Source organism: Microtus ochrogaster, chromosome 7, assembly GCF_000317375.1.
Source record: "Microtus ochrogaster isolate Prairie Vole_2 chromosome 7, MicOch1.0, whole genome shotgun sequence".
Taxonomy (NCBI): domain Eukaryota; kingdom Metazoa; phylum Chordata; class Mammalia; order Rodentia; family Cricetidae; genus Microtus; species Microtus ochrogaster.
The window spans coordinates 9662309-9676555 of NC_022014.1; the positions used below are offsets into that span (position 1 = coordinate 9662309).

The window sequence follows — 14247 nt, forward strand, 5'->3', positions numbered from 1 at the left end:
CTCTTCGGCTCCTCTAGCTGTCCTGGCTGCTGTAGTTCCCAGCTGGCCCAGAGGCTGTCATCTACCTGCAGGTCCCGTGCTGCCCTCAGGTGGGGACTCCAGGCTTTATCAGTTCCTACAGTGCCTGTCACAGACCCCCAGTCTGCCATTCAAACTTCCCACCTAATAAAGGGGCTCTGCTCCAGACATCACCAGGCTGTAAAATGATCGTGGTTAAAGTCACACGTGTGGCCTTGCTGGAGGAGCAGGGCCTGTAGTGTGGCAAGTGGCTGTCCAGGGACTAGTAGTTCTCCCAGACAGCTGTAACTCAGTTTCTTATCTGTCCTACCAAGTGGGGATCGCCAAGGACTTCAGGAAAGCAGGAAGTTAGGTAGACAGCATCACAAGAAGCAGAAGCTGCACCTAAGCATCCTGGGGCTGCTCAGAAAGTGTCACTTCTGCACAAGCTGCTGTCCAGGACTCAAGGTCACCAACTTTTAGGAAGCCTCAGGAAAGCCTGAGCTAACAAGTTTACCAGAATGCTTGGTTCTCATGTAGGGACGCTGCGTGACCCTACAGGGTGTCCCCAACCATGTCTGGATGGGAAGACAGGCACTGAGGAGCAACTTGAAATAGATTCCTTCCTAGGCAGTGCAGCACTGAATCACTTCCTCTTTAGCCCAGGCTAGGTACACCTACACAGCACACCAGTCAACTTGGAGAAACCGGGCTGATTTCTGTAGTCACCTCATCTGTAGCCTCCCTGAACAGGCTTGCTGGGCATTTCCCCGACCACTGGGAGAATCACCCATTCATCAAAATTCCTGTCCCTTGGTAAAACCACCCCGTCCTGGGCAATCATTACCCTATCAGCAACCTGCTACTCCTCCCCCACAAAGGCAGGCGGCCTTCCTGTTGCCTGCCCTTCTGAGCCACTGGACCTATATGAGGGACAACCCCATCTCCATCTCCAGTTCTCCACATGGTCCCCGGGGAGCCGCAACAACCCCTTTAGACATCTACAGCAGGAACCCCAGGATCCTTCTCACATTTACATGGCATCCAGATGCCACCACAGAAACAAGCCCCGTTCCAGACTAGCTTCCTCTGTTGGGTAATGAAGGGACGCCCCCATCCGTTAGAATCATGCTGCAGAGATGTCAGCCATTTGCTTGGGAGGCACCCTGACCTAGTGGAATGCTTCCATGTTCACACAGGCACAAGCGTGCACACACAGCCTCTAGTCGCCTTATTTTGTTGCACAAAAACAAACTTTATTGAAAAAGAGGTGGCAGAGGGGGTCCAAACGTCTGGATTTGGGAATCTGTTCTTTCCTGCCCAGTCACTAGCACTGTGTCCCTTCTGATCTGTTGACACTCCCTGTCTGAAGAGTCTTTTCTGATACCAGTGCCCTGCACTTCCAAAACAGCCCTGAGGCTGAAGTGATGTGGCCGTACAGAAAAAGCAAGCGCTTCACAAAGGTTCTGTGGGGCAAAAGAATCCAGAGGCCATCTTGCCAGCAGAAGTAGCTGGCAGCTCAGTTGGTGGCAGGGCCCGCTAGCAGGCCAACCATGGGCCACCGAAGCCTCGCCATACCAGAGTGAAAGCTAGGAACAGTGGGGTGATGGAGAAGGCTGTCAGTCTCAGGGAACCTTCCTGGGTCCTGGCAGAGTGGCTTTGGAAGTCTGTTCCTTGGCCAGCAGAGGCGCCCCAAGAGAGGCTCTAGGCGGTCAGCCAAGCCTGGAGGGGGAAAAGCCACCTTTGACCTAGTAGAAAAACATCTGCCCACAGTCCAACAACAAATAGTCAAACTGGGTGGTGGAGGTGAGCCAGCGGCACAAGGCCCTCACACGGCTAACCACTTAGTTTTTGTTTGTGCAAATGGACGAGGACAACCTGTTTTCATGCCTCAGGTGCTAACCACCTTTTATAAACAAAAAATAGGGTCCCTCACTGACCTCAGACTCTCCAAACAGACTGGCTGGCTCACCTGCCAACCCCGAGCATCTGCCTGGCCCAGCCTCCCCAGTTCTAGGACAACCTGAGTGTCTGCCACAGCCTACTTTTTCTGGGGATTGAACTCACATCCTCCACTTCACCCTGACCCCCATGTCTGTCTGAAAGCACAGTGGTCATCAGAGTTCCAGCCTTTGTCCCTTTAGGATGGACCCACATTAATGCAGAAGACATGCTGAGATCCACAGTGCTATCAAAGGAGCCTCTGGTCTGGACTGGGGGCCCAGTCACCCCTGCAGTATTGGTACCCCTGTTCTGGCAAGAGTTCTCAATCCCGCTTAAAAACTCCATTACCCAACTACTATTATTTTTTTTTTTTTTTTTTTGGTTTTTCGATACAGGGTTTCTCTGTAGCTTTGGTGCCAGTCCCGGAACTAGCTCTTGTAGACCAGGCTGGCCTCGAACTCCCAGAGATCCGCCTGCCTCTGCCTCCTCAATGTTGGGATTACAGGCATGCGCCACCACCACCTGGCTACTACTATTATTTTTAAATCACAACTAAAGCCATAGCCAACCACCAAAAGAGTCTGAGGAACAGTTTGTTTGAAACACCTACAGATCTACAGTGCTGCAGTGCGGGGCAAACAGGGCTCTGGGGGAGTTTTTAAGCTATTTAATAAAATAAGTCAGCAGGGTGTGAAGGCACACCTCTGACCCCAGAAAGTAGGAAGCCAAGGCATAAAGGTGCTAAGAGTTTGAGGCTAGCCTAGGCTATATAGCAATATGGCAAGCCCTACCTCAAAAAAAAAAAAAAAAAAAAAAAACTGGCAGGCAGCGGCTTCAATGTAGCTCAGTGCAGTGTATTTGTCAGAGCTGTCTTAAAGAAGCCTTGCTTCCCCACCAAAGGTATATATATATCTATTTCTCTTTCAACCCCTAACTGTGAAAGCCATCAGAGCCCAAGTCCTGGGGTTTATGCTAGCAGTGGAACCCAGAGCCCCGCACATGCTCGCCGAGTGCACCACTACTGAGCTACATCCCCAGCCTCCCAAGTGCAGAGCACCCTTCCCTCTCTACAGCTGGTCCTGCAGAGGCCTCTTCCTCACCCCCACAGCTCCCGTCAGCACTGGCTTAATGCCAGACTCGGTGCCACAGAGAGAGGGTACCTTACACCTACAAGTAGAAAAGACCAGCATTCCCAGGGGCAGGGATCAGTGCTGAGTCAAAGGGTGCTGGGCTAGAGCAGGAGCTTCTAAGGGTTGGAGTCTTTCCCAGAAGGTGGAGACATACCTGTTCCAAAGGCAAAGTCCCCTGAAAAGGTCCCCACATACATAGGCCGGCTTCCCTGGAGCTAGCCAGACTGGCAATCAGAAGATGAATCTAACCTGGTCCCAAGTCAGACAGGGCATTGGGTCATGGAAGTCTCATAGGGCTGGTGACATCCCTCAGCGGGGAAAATAGATCCAGGGTTTTGTCTAGTTCCAGGAGGAGTACTTAGGGTTTGTCTGACCTGGGCGGGGCATTTGGGAAAATAGCAGGTTTAGCCTACCCGCCCTGGGCTGGAGCTGCACCCTCCTCTCCACTCAGCCACAGCAGCAGGTCCCTCTCCTTTTCAAATGCTTTTAATGTTTTCAGACAGTGAGAGCTTGTTGCAATGGCTGGAGGCTGTGTTGGTGGCTGAGCATCCTCTGCCTGCCCACAACTCCCTTCTTCCAGGAAATGCTTGAAAGGGGCCATGCCGGCCTTGAGGCCCCATCTCACTTGGTAGAATGTTATATCCAGAGTGTCCTGCTCCTCCTCCCCCCCAGAGTCTCCCTCAAGCCCAGGAGAAGGGGTTCTTGCAGGTCCTAGGAGCTGATGACATGCCCGGACCAGGTCTCATGCTTGGTGCCTGGTGCCAGGTGGGTGATGACCACCTCTACAGCCTGCAGTTTCTCATTCTTGGGCGGGATAGAGCACATCTTATAGGTGACCTCGTCGCCTTCCACTGGAACATATTCCCCTTCCACACTGCAGGAGAGAAAGAGCGGTCATCAGAGCTGAGGAGATGGCACCATCCAGAAAAGTGCCTACCTTGTAAGCCTGAGTTCCTCAGTTTGGATCCCCAGCACCCGCATAAAAGAGCTAGCACTTCATCACAGCAGAGGCTGCAACACAGCCCCCCTTCTTCTAGCTGGGCTTTGGGGGAAAAGGCTTTGCCTTCCATTGGCTGAGGCAGAATGGATGTCAGGGTGTCAGCATGTGCCCTTAGCTTCGGACTCAGTCCCCAGTTCAGGACTGAAGTCAGGGTGGACAGGATGCTCAGGCAAAGAACAAAGTCTGGATAGAAGTTCTAGTTAGGGTTCCTAGGAAACCCAAAAGCTGCTCAGGAGCCAAACAGGGAAGGGACTGCTGGGGGCTTTTGGGCCACACCCCAGACTCCTGCAAGCTTGCAGACAGGAAGGAAGAGCCTTAGTGACCAAGTGGCAGGAGAAGGGGTCCAGCCCTATGCTTCCTTCCTGGAGCAGAAGAAAACAGACAGCCCCAGCCTCACCAGGCCACTCCCCTGAGCCTCACAGGCTCCACATACACCCTCCCGTCCTGAACCTTCCCATCACACTGTCCTATACAGCATGGGTCCAGGACCACACCTCCTCTACCCCCGGCCCAGACCTCCAGCTATGTTACAGTGAACTCACTCAGAGATGTGTAGGAAGATGTCAGGGCCACCATCAGCTGGGGTGATGAAGCCGTGGCCCTTGGACCGGCAGAAGCATTTACAGACTCCTTTGTAGACAGGGCCTTGTGAAGCCCGCACCGTCCTGACAGATAGGGAGATGTGAGGGGACACCCATCAGTCCTCTCCAACAGCCACCCACTGCCCTGGGGTTACTCTCCTGGCTCTGGCTCCGAGAGACCTGGCTAGGGCCACCATGCATCGTCACACAGGCTTTGTGTACAAGCCTGGGAGCGAGTCACATGGAATTGTCTAAATGACTGGATAACTTTGGCACGTTTTCTCAGGCCTGTTTGTCCATCTGAGACAACACATTCGGGAGCACTCCTCTCAAAAACTGTTAGGAACAGATCTGGCACCCACTCACAGGCCATAAAATCTACACCTGCCAGTGGCAGCCCAGACACTGTCCCCCAACAACTGAGGAAGTCAAGGCCTCCTGGGAAAGAGGCCTCTGTGGCTAAAGCCTAGTGTTTATCATGCAGTGGGGGGTATGGGGACCGGAGGACGAGGATAGCTCCTGAGTTTGAAGGTACCTAGCACTCCTCTAGGAGATGCCCAGAAAATAGATCCTGCTTGCTCTGGTAGCAGCACCCATTTTGGAAGTGTGTGGCCAGCCTGAGACTTACGCCGAGAAAGTTCTTGTCCTGCGGGTGGGCAGAGGGCTAGGGACCACATTGCCTCGCAGCGGGGATGGAGAGCGATCCCGGGCCCGAGGAGTGTCCAGTAGCCCAACAGAAGTCTGATGTGTCGGGGGCTGCGATGGCGGCGGGGGAGGCTCAGATGACATGGCTGACCTACAGAGAGAAGGGGGCTCTCAGGGTCCTGCCTTGGAGGACTAGACAGGGCCCAGTCAGACTCCTAGAGACTCACTCTAGGTCACCTAGGCTCAGGTGCCAGCACTGGTCTCATATAGCAACTACAAGCCTCCCTCCATCTCCACCGTGTAAGGAAACGCCAGGTCACATGCTGGGGTGACAGCTCAGTCAGTAAAATACTTGTTACACAAGCAGGAAAACCTGGGTTTGAGCACCACAATGCATGTGTAATAGAGAAGCCTGGTATAGGCTGGAGGGATGGCTCAGCTGTCCAGAGTGCTTACTGCTCTTTTAGAGGACCCAAGTTCACTTGTATGTTGGACAATTCACAAGCACCAGTACTTTCAGCTCCAGGGGATCTGATGCCCGCTTCCAGCCTGCATCTGCACTCACACACACAAAGTCACACACAGACCACATATATACGTAGTTAAAAACAAATCTTGGCTTTGTTTGTCAAATCTTGGTTTTGTTTGTCAAGGGAGGTTTCTTGTTTGTTTGTTTGTTTTTCGAGACAGGGTTTTTCGGTAGTTTTGGAGCCTGTCCTGGAACTAGCTCTTATAGATCAGGCTGACCTCGAACTCACAGAGATCTACCTGCCTCTGCTTCCCGAGTGCTGGGATTAAAGGCATGCGCCACCACCGCCAGTCAAAAGAGGGTTTCTCTGTGTGGCCTTGGCTATCCTGGAACTCGCTCTATAGACCATGCCAGCCTCCAACTCCCACCTGCTAGGATTAAAGTCGCTTGCCACCATGGCCCAGCTAATAAATCTTCTAAAAGATGGTAGCATGTGCTTGTAATCCCAGCACTGGGAAGGTAGAGGCAGGTGGATCCTGGCCAGCCAGCCTAGCCTAATCATGGAGCCCTAGATCCCGGTGAGAAACTTTGTCTCAAATAAACACCTGAAAGAATAACAGTGGAGGTTATTCTCTGGTCACACACACACACAACACACACCACACACACACAACACACACACACACCACACTCACACAATACACACACACACAGACGGCAGGGCAGGGGGTATATGCCAGGTCACTCCCTATGGTAACCCTCTATGTCCCCAACACAGACCCTGGCATGCTTAGGACACTCGGTAAATATTGTGAGAGGGAGGCAGTGCGGGACTTCAATGCCAAAAGCGCAAGTCAACAGCCCCCATTCTCACCTGTCCCCCAGACTGCAGAGCACTCTCCCTCAGACTGCAGAGCACACCTCGGGCAGTTCACAGCCCAGCATGGCTCCCTGGGAGGCTGACAGAAGAGCTCATGGCCAGGTGGGTTACCACTAAGGGTCCCCAGAGGAGGAACTCTTCCAGCAAACTCACACTTAGCCCCAGACACTACTCTCTGCCACGAGGTCACCAGAGTCTCTCAGTGACCCCTCAGGGGCTCTTAGAGGCCAGCCACACCCGGGGTGGGAGTGGGGTGAGGCAAAAGGGCTGCTGTGGGCTCAAGGCAGCTTGGACTAAACCGAGACCAACATTAAAAGGGGGTGGGGAGACGACTGAATTAGTGGAAGTTAAGAGCACTGGCTGCTCTTCCAGAGGTCCTGAGTTCAATTCCCAGCACCCACATGGTGGCTCACAGCCATCTGTAATGGGATCCGATGCCCTCTTCTGGTGCGCCTGAAGACTCATATACATTAAATGATAAATATTTCTAAAAAGAATATGGGCAGCATGGCCACTGTACACAGTGATCCAGGACAGGGGGACCAACCAGCCTTCACTCAAGGTCAAGAACTCTTGGTCAGCCCTTAGGTAAGTCCTTTCCCCTTTCTGGACTTGGAGTCAAACTCACACTCAGGGATGGAGATGGGGACAGCAAAGCCAAATACTCCAGCAGGGTCAGGAGAGTCAATGGGACAGGAACAGTCTGAGCAGGTTTGCATGGCCCTGGATTGGTCTGTCAGATATGAAGATCTGTCTTCCAAACAGCCCAGCTACAGTTTGATTTTTGGTGTTGTGTTTAGGGTCCCCTATAGTCCACACGGGCCTCAACCTTCAAGTGCGATTTATGCGGTGTACTACCATGTCCAGCTTATGTGGTGTGCGGCTCGAACCCAGGGCTCTGTGCACACTGGGCAAGCACTCTGCCAGCTGGGCTGCATCCCCAGCCCCTCAGCTCTAGGTCCCTGGGTCAGCCCTGACCCTCCACCTGGAGTCCTGGGGCTCAGGGGAGGGTGGGGTACAAGGCGAAGGGGCCTCTTTGCCCACAGATTCGGACTTATCCTCCACACTCCCTGCCCCTCTCTGGGGACTCAGTCCTGCCTGGCTGGAAATATGTCACTGGCCAGCCTTCAAGAGAAGTGACACAGCTACCTACTGACCTCTTAGCTGTGGCCCCAGCCAGGCAGGACCACGAGTCCAGAGAAGCCCCCACCTTGAAGAGGTCCTGGCTGCTGGCCTGCCGGTTGGGTCTCTAGCACAGGTCATAGAGTGGTAGAATGTTCCATTGCCGGGAGTTCTGCGAAGAAGGCTGGCCCAAAGAGGGAGAATGGGCCCCACCCAAGCCTCTCAGGACAGCGGGTGAGACCACGGGAGACCTGATGACATCAGCATGAGGAGAACTGCCCTTCCCTGTTTTAACCAGTCTCCCCGCCTCTCTCCTCCCCTCCCCCAGCCCCAGTCTGGACACTTGAGTTCAGATCTTCCCACCTGCCAGCTGAGGGATCACTACTTACTCAACCTCTCAGGGCCTCAGTTGTTGTTTTTAATCTGAGAAATGGGAGCTGTTCCAGCTTCACACCACTCATGACATGGAAATGAGGTAATGCCTACGAGCACTGAGGGTAGAGCTCACTATGGCCACTGCTGTAAGCTGCAATCACAACGTCACTCCACAAACATATCCAGTATGTGCCACAAGCCTGCTAACGAAAGGGATAAGAAGGGATGGGGTGGAGGTGCAAGAGTCAGCATTGGAGAAACAGTGGGAGAAGCTGGAACGTCGGGGCTTGCCTATGACATGAGCACTTTGGAGGCAGAGGCAAAAGGATCCTCTGGACCCGCCTGAGCTGGAGACCAAGAGCTCTGGGCTAGCCTAGGCTAGAGAACATCTCAGGAAAAGAGACAGAGGGAGGCTGTTCTGGATACAGAAAGCAGGGTGTGAGGAGGCCTGCTGTGGTTCCAGGCCACGGAGTGCTGGGGAGTGGGGCAGGAGCAGGAAGTAAGGTTCAGAGGGCAGGGCCAGACCAGGAAGCAAGTTGCATCACCATGGCTGTCATCATCACCTCTCCCGCTTTGAACCTTCTGCCTGTCTGCTCATGCCCACCTCTCCAAGCTGATGAAAAAAGGCCCAAAGAGGTCTGCCTGGCTCTCCACTCAAATCTCCTCACACCTCAAATCCAGCCTCTTCCTTGGTGTGTGTGGAGTGCCACACTCACCCCAACTACACAGTGGAAGAAACTGGAACACAGAATGAAGGATTGAGCTAGGGTGGCAACTGGAGAGCTCCCCGGGTGACCCACAGGCTGTTCCACTACCCAGACCAGCCACTCAGGAGGCTGAAAGGAAGTTGAGCCAGTGAGAGCCAGCCCACCAGCTGGTCCAGGAAGGGGACAAAGTCCAGCTGGGGCGGGGTAGGGGTATCCAGGAGGCTTCTCTGGCCTTGCATGTATACCAGAACACAGTCTACGGCAGCAGTCTGTCGCTTGTAGCTGAAACACCCCCAGCTCCCACTCCCACACCTAGCTCACCTAGCTCAGGCTATCTTGTTGCCCTCTACCTGCTCTCCCAGCAATACCAGGTGTCGCTCTGGAGAAGGTGCAGCCCACCCTCCGAGATGCTTTCCTGGGAGACTGAGCTGGATGCGGCTGAAGCTCTTGCTGGCAGGGGGTCTGGGCTAGACCCTAGTGAGCCTCTGCCTGAGACAAATTCTGGCAAAATAAAGTGGCCAAGATGTTGTCGTGACTGTCAGACTAGGTACACAAAGGTGTTTATCTGTGTGTGACTATGTAGTATAATGTGTACACATATGTGTATGTGGGGGCATGTTTATGTACATGGTCACGTGAACACACATCTGCATAGTTATATGAAGGAATGTGCTTATGAGTATATGACCAAGTGGCTATATATGTGTGTATGTGTGTGTGTGTGTGTGTCTGTATGTATATATGTGGGGAATAGGGGCAGAGTGCACACATCCATTATGTGCACATGCTGAACGAGTGAATAGCGCCTGTAACACCTGAGCCCCTGTTATACCTCTTTTGTTTTGAGACAAAGTCTCATGTAGCCCAGCTGGATGCAATCCGGGGCTTCCTGAATCCTAGGCAAGCACTCTACCAACGGAACCACATCCTCAGCTGCGTACAGCATGATCAGCACCACCATCATGTACCCGCAGAAACCTTCTAACCCTCAGTGGGGGTGGAGGGTGGGGACAGCACCAGCAGGATAAGACACAAACCCCTATGCCAGACAAACCCAACCTAGGGAGAGGCCCACCCTGACTGTTCACCAGGGAGAGGCGTCAGCCTCTTATCCTGAGAAATGTGGCAAAGGGGGCCCTTAGCCAAAAATAGACGGGGAATTCTCCATAGACCTTACAGCAAGTCCTGGAGGATTCTGGGAGCTCAAGCAGGCACCAGGCCGGCCTCCTCAGCCCCTCTACAGCTCATCCCAAAATCTAATGTCCCATCCCTGTGCCAGGGATGTGCCAAGCCCTGCACTTTCTGTGCTCTTGGCCTTAAAGCCCCAGCTTCCAACATTCCAGCTTTTCAGTATTTTGAATCAGGATCTTACACTGCATAGCCCAAGTTGTCCTCAATCTCATGGCAATTCTCCTGCCTCAGCCTCCCTGGTGCTAAGAATAGGGTATGCTGTGAGCCATCACACACAGCTGAGAAATCTTTTGAGCTGGGGAGCCAGGTGCTTACCAGACTAGTGAGAGGAGTGTGGTTTATGGCTCCTCAAAGACAGGAAAATGGAAAGTCAGGGAACAAGAGCTTGGGTAAGCTGGAGGCTTCATCCTTGTGCAAGGCCAGAACCTTTTGAAGCCTGTTCTGCACACTAGGGAATCTTGTGTGGGTCTGCGGCCAGGGAAGGCTACTGCTGAGCATTGGACTGGGACACTTTCCAGTCCAGAGCCTGACCACTGCTGGCAGGGAAGTAGGTTAAAGACTCGGGTCACTCAGGCAAAGGAACAGAGCAGGCCACGCGAACTTCCAAGACCCTGCCATGGATTGGGAAGCCAGTGCTTTTTCTGATATCATAGGGGCTTCATGGGCACCGGGTGTTAGAATCCCCTTCCTGCTAGCCTCCCAGGTAAGCACATCGCCATTTCCCTGTCCCATGAGAAAACTACAATAGATTCAGCAGCTGGGGCTTCTCCCACTTCAGTGCCTCCCAGGAATCTCTGGCCAACATCCAAAAGAAAACTCCAACTCCACAGATGGCGGCAGAGTTAATAAGGCTTTGCTTGGTCAGTTAGTTAGGGATGGGCAGCTGGTCACTTTTCTGGTGCTGGGCTGCAGGATCTGTGGCCCTAGCAGTGAGCTGCTCCCCCATCCCCAAGACAGCCTTTCCAAGGGGCTCCCAAAGAGACAGCTGCCACTAAACTATCCAGCTAGGAAGAGGCAGGCCCTCTGGGGGAGGGGACACATATGGACAGGCACACTCACCCAGCACAAGCAAACTGCACAGGGTCAGGGTTCCAGAAGATTGCAAGGTTCATCTCACCCCTAACCCGCCAGGCCACAGTCTAACAGAAAAGAGCCCAAGCCATGGACAGGGAAGAACCAATCAGCTCAACTGGACACAGGCATCCGGGAAGACACAGGAGTAGAGACGGAGCCTGAGGCTCCAACAGCAGGCAGCGCAGCCGGGCTGGCTAGCCACATGCTGCTCCATTGTTCTGGGGAAGAGTGGATTCTGTGCGTGCAGAAGGGAGGGACACCAGGGGCGGGGCCATGAAACAGAAGAGCTAACAGCCAGGGTTGAGGAGAGGAGCGACTATCCTGTCTCCCTTCAGCAGCCCAGCTGGGAAACCCCACCCTTGAGTGCCGGGAAGCTGGAAGCTCCAGGAACCCAAAGCAGTTTATCCCAATAATGTCGCCTCAAGAACTCCCACAGGAACACCCATCCTCGGGACAGAAACCACCACTGCCCTAGGGCTCTGCTTGAGAGTCCTCCGTCCCAGGCCAACTGGACCCTGTTCTCCGACAAACCTAGCCCTGAAATCCTCCTCCCAACATTCTGCTCCACCCTCTCCCATCTTGTCCTAGGCGCCAGTTCCCTGCCTCAGTTTGGACAGGGACCGTGCAGCCAGCGCCAGTCACAATGCAGTGCAGGAGGTGACCCCTGGTTTGCACGGTCACACTGGGGCCATGGGAAGAACCCTTCCCTCCCGCAGCTGCCAGTCAATTCTTGCCCTAGCACTCAGTAGGACAAAGAAAACCAGTCTGCCGTCGTCATCGTCTTTCCTCCCCCCCCCTCCCGCCCCCGCAACCCCAGGCTGGGCTAACAGCTTACTCAGATCCCAACACAGCAAAGATCCTGTTCTCACCCTGGGGAGTGAGACGAGTGGAGGGAGTAACGGCCAATGGTTCCACCCAGGTTGTCACTCAAGAGGAGATGTCGGAGGGAGGCCAGACTCTGAGGAGACAGGTCCCAGAGCAGAGGATGGCTGGGCTGAGGCTTAAAGGACCCCAATTAGGGACACCACACAAAGCAGCCAGAGAGAGAGGGTCCTGTTGAAAAGTTTGAGCCCAACAGGACAAACACTGGGGATGTGGGACAATTTTAAGCACAAATTTGTGGATTGGTTTTAAGCATTGTTTTTGTTTAACCGGTTTGGTGTTTTGAGGGAGGGTCTTGCTTTGTGGACAAGTTTCTCTGCTTTAAGCCTCCCAAATGCTGGGAATCAATTACAGGTGTAAGCATTTACAGCAGCTGGCCTTGAACTTGTTATGGAGACGAGGATGACCCTAACTTCCGACTCCTACTTCTCCACCTCTCCGGTGCGGGACTGCAGGTATAACCCAACAGTCAATTGTTCTCACACTCTCCCTCTGGCTTCAGCTTGGAGAACAGACTAACAGCACCAAGATTTGGCCATAGGCAGGGGATGGCAGAATAACCAGCAGGAATAAAAAGTAGCTCCTATTTACCGGGCACTTGGGCTAGCCAGCAACCTCTATTCCCGCACACACCCCTTGCTGGTAGAAAAGGTTATTTATGTATTCCAGTCGGCAGAGGCGGTCCCCTATTTTGCAAAGAGGCACCTCCACCTCTCAGAACGCAGACCCTGCAAGAGAGGGCTGATCTACAGTTCACCCTGTACAGACCTACACTGCAACCCCAGAAAAGCAGTGGACTTACAGCCTGGCTTTAAAAAAAAAAAAAATCAAAACCTAACCTTGCATTTCCGGCTTCTAAAGGCCGCCAGTGCGGGTGAAGTTTTCCTCTGCGCCCTAGCGCCCCCTCTCCCCATCCCCGCGACAACACAGAGAGAGTGCGCCCAGCCGCTCCGCCTCCCCAGAAGAGGCCAACTGCGAGGGGCCAGGGCGGCTCCCCCTCTCCCGGCCTAGCTACTGTCCCGCGGCCCAGCACGCAGCTGGCAAGGCTCGACCCGTCGGGGATCGCTCCGCCTCCAGCTAGCTGAGAGTCCCCAGTACCTCCAGTCCGCCCGAAAGCACGCGGCGGGGAGCGGGGGAGAGGAGGGAGGCGCTGCCCACGCACAAAACAGGTGGCCTAGCGGTAGTACTACCCGAAGTCCCGCAGGGACACCTCCTACTGCGGCCACACCTACCCGTGTCCCCTTAGGGAAGGTGAGTAACCCGCGCTCCCCAAAACTAGCCCGGGCGACTGAGGCATGTCCTGGGAGAGACCCAGCGCGGAGCTGGAGAGCCGAAAGACCTCGCAGTGGGGAAGCAGGAGAGCAGAGCAAGCCTCGGCCCTGTCCCCGCGGCTCCCAGGAATCCTAAGCTCCACCACGCCCTTCCCTGGAGTCCCGGGAACAGCAGCTCACCTGGCGACACGTTTGACTTCTCCAGCTGCTGGACTCCGACTGCTCAAACAGAGCTGGGCGGGGGGCGTGGCCGCCGGGCAGGGTGGAGCACGGGACCACGCCTCCTAGAGCTCCCGACCAATGAACGCGCCGCCCGGAACGCGGGACTGGGCCGGCTGATGGGGAGGGGGGGGAACGAGAGCTGCGCAGCTGCTGCCGCGGGACCTTTGTGTTGACGCCCCGCAGGCTTGAGCGCGGGATGCGCGCCTCGGACTCGGCTGGATGTGTCCTCCCCACGCCGGGCTGCGGATGCCCAGTGACGGTCCAGTGCCCGGGAAAGTGGCACAATCGGGTCTCCACGTTCCGTGCCTGCCCATCCTAGGCACAATTCCAACCCGCACCTGCCCTTGACTAGAGATAAGCCCAGCGCCAGAGTTTTTGCAGAAACTACAAGCTAGAGACAGAGAAACATCAAAACAAGGCAGGAGGGAAGCTGTTGTTTTGTTCTTTTTTCATTGGGTGATTAACTTATTCTCCGTCGGCTAATTTTGAAACAGGCTGGTCTCAGTCTCCCTCATGGATCTGGAATGAGATGCATCTCTACTGAATCCTTGAATCTTTCTTTGTGGACGTAAAGGGTGTTGTTTCCAATTCGCAGAAGAGGAAACGCACAGAGACTGTGATCTATTTCAACAACCAAAACGGAGAACAGGCCCTCAGCGTGACCCCAGGGTCAGTTTCGTATTTCCTAGGCGTGGGAAAGAGGTACCCTCTAGGTGTGGTGGGCAACAGGCCCCAGGAGTCCCTGCTGAAACCCTCT

At 54.3% G+C, this 14247-nt stretch overlaps 1 protein-coding gene across 3 annotated transcripts; it reads right to left on the reverse strand.

Moving 5' to 3' along the window:
• Window positions 1-3544: 3544 nt before the first annotated feature.
• On the reverse strand, window positions 3545-13502 carry Carhsp1 (calcium regulated heat stable protein 1). Of its 3 annotated transcripts, none has more exons than XM_005349289.3 (4): window positions 13449-13502; window positions 5281-5448; window positions 4614-4736; window positions 3545-3945 (listed from the first exon to the last, which is right to left on the reverse strand). In XM_005349289.3, exons 2-4 carry the CDS (start codon window positions 5439-5441, stop codon window positions 3783-3785), a joined length of 447 nt encoding a protein of 148 aa, XP_005349346.1. In that variant the 5' UTR covers window positions 5442-5448; window positions 13449-13502; the 3' UTR covers window positions 3545-3782. The 3 variants fall into 3 exon arrangements, with proteins under 3 accessions (XP_005349346.1, XP_026636061.1, XP_026636060.1); XM_026780260.1 differs by lacking the exon at window positions 13449-13502 and adding an exon at window positions 11985-12015; XM_026780259.1 differs by lacking the exon at window positions 13449-13502 and adding an exon at window positions 11101-11152.
• Window positions 13503-14247: the final 745 nt, after the last annotated feature.